The 6,491-nt window shown below is 39.0% G+C and overlaps 1 protein-coding gene across 2 annotated transcripts in view; it reads left to right on the top strand.

Annotated features, from left to right (window-relative positions):
• Positions 1-6,491, top strand: part of EML5 (EMAP like 5) — a 163,913-nt gene that overhangs the window by 135,729 nt on the left and 21,693 nt on the right. For both annotated transcript variants that reach the window (XM_061181152.1, XM_061181151.1), the window contains exon 31: positions 5,720-5,740. In XM_061181152.1, the coding sequence (XP_061037135.1) occupies positions 5,720-5,740 (21 nt within the window). The remainder of the gene's footprint in view (positions 1-5,719; positions 5,741-6,491) is intronic.

The raw sequence follows: 6,491 nt of genomic DNA, 5'->3' as shown, positions 1-6,491 counted from the left end.
GAAAGCTGTGCAGTGTGGCCACAAAAAAAAAAAAAAAAAAACCACTTGACATGTCTCAAGCATTTCATAATAAAGAATGAGCAAAGGAATAAAGAGACTTTGAGACAAACAAACAAAAAATCTACAAAAAAATCTACATTTCTTACTCTCCTCCCCCACATTATATGATTTTGATGTCATCTTTTACATCTTTGTGTTTATCCTTTTGATGTTCATTGTAGTTATTGCTTTCACAAATTTTTTTTTGATTTTTAAAAAATCTGTCTATTGGCTTATTTGATTTACTTTCCAATTGTGATTTTCTCTTTCCTGTAGATTCTTGCTTCTTTTCTATTTAGAGAAGACCTTTCAATATTTCTTCTAGAATAAGTTTAGTATTGCTGTATTCTTTTAGTTTTTGCTTGTCTGAGAAATTCTTTATCTCTCTTTCTATTCTAAGTGATAATATTGCTGGGTAGAGTATCCTGTTTTGCAGGTTTTTCCCTTTCAGGACTTTGAATATATCTTGCCACTCCCTTCTGGCCTGCAATGTTTCTGTGGAGAAATCAGCTGAGAGCCTTATGGGTGTCCCCTTGTCATTAACTCTTTATTTTCTCTTGCTGCCTTTAGAATCCTCCCTATGTCTTAAACTTTTGCCATTTTAGTCATAATATGTCTTGGTATAGGTCTGTTTGGGTTCATCTTGTTTGGGACCCTCTGTGCTTTCTGTACCTGGATATCTGTTTCCTTCTTTAGGTTTGGAAAATTTTCAGCCATAATTTCTTCAAATATATTTTCGATCCCCTTTTATTTTTCTTCTCCTTCTTGGGATCCCTCTTATGCGTAGATTGGGATGCTTTATATTATCCCATAGGTCTTGTATATTGCTTTCATTTTTTTTCATTTGTCTTTCTGTCTGTTGATCTGATTGGATGATTTCCATTATTCTGTCTTCCAGATCACTTATTCATTCTTCTGCATTATCCAGTTTGCTATTTATTGCCTTCGGCTCAGCTTTTGTCTTGGCAAATGAGTTTTCTAATTTTAATCGGCTCCTCTTTACAGTTTCTAATTGCCTTTTTTTTTTTTTTTTGGATAAGGGGAAGCATGTATCCCATGTATTAGCAGCCATCTTTTTTTTTTTTAATTTAATTAATTAATTTATTTTTGGCTGTGTTGGGTCTTCGTTTCTGTGCGAGGGCTTTCTCCAGTTGGCGGCGAGCGGGGGCCACTCTTCATCGCCATGTGCAGGCCTCTCACTGTTACGGCCTCTCCCGTTGCGGAGCACAGGCTCCAGACGCTCAGGCTCAGTAGTTGTGGCTCACGGGCTTAGTTGCTCCGCGGCATGTGGGATCTTCCCAGACCAGGGCTCAAACCCATGTCCCCTGCATTAGCAGGCAGATTCTCAACCACTGCGCCACCAGGGAAGCCCCTCTCATTGCTTTTTATAGTAATCTGCATTTCTATCAATAGCCCTTCTTCATTCCTTCAGTATTTTCATTACTTCCTTCTTGAACTTGGGGTCTAGTAAACTGGAGAGGTCTGCTTCATTGTTTGTTCTTTCAGGGGAATTCTCTTGATCTTTATATCGGAAGTGGTTCCTCTGCTTCTTCATTTTACTCATATTTCTCTGACTTTATGAATTTAAGAGAAACAGTTATCTACTGTGGTCCTGAAGGGCTTTTTTTATGTGGAAGTGTCCCTGTGTATGCTCCATGAGTCTAATATTTTTAGTTCGAGGGCTGTTTTTACTATGGATACCTGCCACATCTTTCCTCATTATCCCCTTGATAGGGGGTGTAATTGTTGTTGTGGTGACCAGAGCCTGCACTGGATGTTGAATGGGCCCTCCTATTTGGTCTGTGCTTGTCACAGCCCTGTTGGGGGCAAGGTCTGCTCCCCACTTGTTGGAGTAGACACCCGCAGAGCCGTTTCTGAACTGTGGTGTGAGGTAGGCGGGGCTGGAGCAGGGACAGGAGCCACTGAGTATTCCTTTGTAGGAGCTGTCCATCAGGAAGTGCGCTCTGTGATGTTGCCTGTCACCCGTTGTGTGGATTCACAAAGTACACTGTTTTGGCACTGCCCTCGGCCCCACCTCAACCATGGGAATTCAGGCAGTTGTCCTGGTTGTCCCTCAGGTGCTGTGCTCACAAAGCCACTAGCACAGATCCCTTGGTACAGAACTGCTGAGATCAGGTACCAGGACTGCCAAAGTCTTGCACCTGGACCCATCGTAGAGCTACTGAGTCAGCCCAGACTGTGGCAAAGCCCACAGCCACTATCGCTGGACCCGCCCCATCCACGAGATCACCAGTAATCTGCTTGGATGTCCCACGGGCACTGAGTTTACAAAGTGCCTAAATTCACAGATCCCACAACCGCTGGGACACTCAGATTTCAGCCCTGCTTCCAATGTCACATGGCCCCTGGGGATCAGTTTGGATTTCAGCCCTGCCTCCAAGTATGGACAATCCTCTGGTGCTTACACTCTCCCAGAGCTAATAGAGACAGAGCTGCGCCCACCATGAGCACTCCAAGAATAGGAGGCTGCTATGGCAGGGGCCCTGCCCCTCCCTTCAAGCATTAACAGTGGGACTTAAGTGGCAGACCCCAGCTCCTTCCTGCACACACCCCTGATTGTGGCTTGGACCACACTTCAGCCCCTTCAGGCTGTCTCCACACAACCAGCCCCAGTCCTCTCCCCAGATCTGTCCTCTGAAACCCAAGTTTCAGTGCCCAGCCCCCCCGCACACACCAGCAAATGCGTATCTCAGGCTGGGGAGGGCAGGGAGGTGGCCAGGACCCTCTGTGTTGGTCTCTGTCTGTTCCGCCTGCTGTAAACCAGCTGCTGTACTCTTCTCTGAGCCTCTGAAACTCCCTTTCTGTCCCAGCTGATCTCACTACCAGTGAAGAGACTTCCCAGGGTGAGGGAATCTTTCCTCTTTCATAGCTCTCTGCCAGGGGCACAGGTCCCGTCCTGATTCTTCTTTTGTTTTTTTTTTCTTTCATCCTACCTGGTTATGTGGTGATCTTTCTTGCAACTTTGGTTTTATGAGATCTGCCGACGTTCAGCAGGTATTCTGTGAGAAGGGTTCCACATGTAGATGTAGTTCTGATGTATTTGTAGGAGAAGATGAGCTCCACATCCTTCTATTCTGCCTCTTGATCCAGCCTTTCTAATCTTTTAATATAAATACGTAGATCTAGCCCGTTTTCACACTAAGCTTTTGAAATTGAAGTCTTCTTTTCACTTTGCATGAGGAGTAAGAGACCAAGTTACCATTTTGGTCATGAAAGCATCATGTTTAGTGCCTCTTGGCATATAGTTATTGATCAGTTAATTTTTATTAAGTTCATTTATTCAACAAATTTACTGAGTATCTGCCACGTGCAAGGTATTGTTCTTGGTGCTTGGGATATAAGCAGCTTACAAAAAAAGACAAAATCTCTGTGTTAGTGGAATTTACATTCTATGAATGGAATCCTAGAAGGCATGGTTCTTCCATTTCCCAGCTTTGCTCCTTCTCCTTTTCTTTCCCCTTTTCTCCCTTTAAAAAAGCAACTTTGTTTAACATATTAGGGCTATAGTTTTCTCTTTTGATTAAGAAATGTTGTGGTCACAAATTAATCTTTCATGAAATTTGACCTTCTCTACTTCTTTCCTTTTATAAAATTGAGATATAATTACATAAAATATTATGTTAGTTTCAAATGCATGATTTGATATTTGTATTCTTTCCCTTTTGTTGAAAGGCAACACTATAGAGAATGTGGAATGGCTAATTATCTCCCCCTCTCTGTCCTTCCAAGTCAAAGTTCAGGCAGTACAGAGGTGGATTTTAGATCATGTATGTAGTTCTGTGCCTTGCCCTACTTGTACCATTCCACAAGACATAAAATTCTTTACTGATGACTAATTAAGTGTAAGAAAGACTCAAGAGAAGATCAAAGAGTAAGAGACTTTTTCTCTTCTGAACCTAAAGAAAATTGAATCACTAGTTACTTTGCCTGCCAGGCTTGTTTAAAACCCACAAAGCACGAAAACACTTTATAAAATGTATATGGTTCTCTTTGTTAAAAAGTCATATAAATCATAGAGGAACTGAAATATTTGCTTTTGTGGTATTTTAGCCAGTTACATTCAAACTTTTCTTTTTTCTTGGAATCTCAGAGCCAAATATATCATTTTATCCATCACTAGCTGTCCATCATTAGATGTTTGAATTTCCTTTGTTACATATTTGATTAAGGATCCTCCTACACGTGCTTGAACCCCATTATCACTTGATGCCTAACAGAGTAACCTAACCTTAGGAAGCTCTGGTTTTTTTTTTTTTAATAAACTTATTTATTTTATTTATTTTTTTTTGGCTGCGTTGGGTCTTTGTTGCTGCGCGCAGGCTTCCTCAAGTTGCGCCACTTCTCGAGTGGCGAGCGGGGGCTGCTCTTCGTTGCAGTGCGTGGGTTCTAAGCACACGGGCTTCAGTAGTTGTGGCACGTGAACTCAGTAGTTGTGGCTTGTGGGCTCTAGAGTGCAGGCTCAGTAGTTGCGGCACACGGGCTTAGTTTTTCCATGGCATGTGAGATATTCCCAGACCAGGGTTCAAACCCGTGTCCCCTGCATTGGCAGGCAGATTCTTAACCACTGCGCCATGAGGGAAGCCCAGGAAGCTCTGTTATAAAGTGCTTCTTCATATAGAACCGAAATTTGTTTCTCTTTCGTTGCAATTCACTGGTCCTCATTTTGGGGCACCCAGAATATTTAGACCTGTGATGTTTAGGTCTTTATCTGTACTCTTAATTGTCCCAGGCCCTGCAGATATTCTGGGATAAGCCTGATAGCCAAAACCAAACACCCTCAGTCTTTAAACCATTCTTCATGTGACATAGTTTCAAGTCCTCTCATCATTTGGTTGTTATCAGAGCATGTTCAAAACTAAAAGTGGTATATCCTGACTGGTCTGTTCAGCAGAGTCAAGTACTTCATTACCTTTTCTCTCGTATTCCAGGTCAGGATACGATAGGTCTACATATGTCATTGAAATAATTATTTCGTAGGGATATAAAGCTCTACCAAAGCACAGAACAATCATCTATCTTGAAAAGATTCCTAAATTTTTCTGCTTTCTTTCTTGCAATAGACTGTTGCTTCTAAAATTGTGGTTAATAAGTATTTCCACTGCACATATAATGAGTTTCGTGTTTTCTTTTTTGGCAATCTTTTACTCATACAGAAAATGTTTAATTAAAAAAAAATAAGAAAGGGGTTAATTTGTGGCCTGAATTAAGAGCTTTTTTTTTTTCTTGAGTTACATGCTAACTTTTGCCATCATTTCTCTCAGAAGGTTTAGATCTAATTCTTCCCTGCATGTAGAGATCCATTAAAGCCCAAAGGATCTATTAACAGGGCATTTTTTAAACCAAAATAAAGTCATATCAATTTTAAACCATATCAATATTATTTTAAGTTGTTATATTTAAAATTTCATGTAACTCACTATATATAAAGAAAATATTGATCCAAAGATTGAAAGGTCATATGCATAGAATGTTAATATGCATATATAATTGAAATTAGTGGCTTTACTTACAGTGTACTCAATTTTGCATAATAAAATTAATTTTGTGTATAAAAATTATTTAAATTACTTAAAATTATCATTTTATGATAATTCAGTTTTTACAAATTTTGCTTATAGTATTTATGGATAATTATTATTCTGCTATTTTTCCATTATAGGTGATTCAGCAGACATGTCAGGTAAGGAAATTAATCATTTTCTATTTTAGTCATATTGTTAAGTAATGATAGCCCAAATTTTTATAGAGTAATAAGATACTTGAACCTATTTTGGATTTTTTTAAAATTAAGAATACAGCATTTTAATGTCATGATGCTGAGCCCTGTCTGCAATAATAAGGTTTTTTTTAAAAAAAGCTAATATATTTTGACCTTCTTAGTGTGCCCAGCATTGTTGTAAGTCATCACAAGAATTCTTCATAGTAGATATTAACTCGCCAATATCACATAGCTGGTAAGAATAAAGGTGGGGCTAAAACTTGATCTTAAATATGAATCAATAAATTTTATTGCCTAGAAATAAAATTTTTTTAAAATTTATTATTTTTATGTAACCAACTTAATTATTGCACATACTAGATCAACAGAGCATTTAAAAATTTGAAAATAACTTTTTATTATTGATTTTGACCATGGCTTTGTGAAGTTAAAAAGCTGTTAGATGAACAATGCATGTCTGTTGTTTTTAGATATTATAATAACTAGGCTTTTCAACTGTATTTCAGTTTACATAATATAGTAAGAATTAGCAGTTTGATAAGAAAACATTTATTTGATTTCTACCAATTTATGTGATTTGTATCCATTTCCCTCCCCTCCTCCAGGGTAAAGCATGATTTTGTGATTTGACTATTTAACTACAAATTTATTCAGCACAACAGGCAAGGTCCTTGCTCTCTTGGTCTACACTCAAGAGCAGGGGTTAGCAAAC

Source organism: Eubalaena glacialis, chromosome 2 (assembly GCF_028564815.1).
Source record: "Eubalaena glacialis isolate mEubGla1 chromosome 2, mEubGla1.1.hap2.+ XY, whole genome shotgun sequence".
NCBI classification, from domain to species: domain Eukaryota; kingdom Metazoa; phylum Chordata; class Mammalia; order Artiodactyla; family Balaenidae; genus Eubalaena; species Eubalaena glacialis.
Note: the sequence above shows the minus strand (reverse complement) of the source record. Positions and strands in the feature narration are given on the sequence as shown.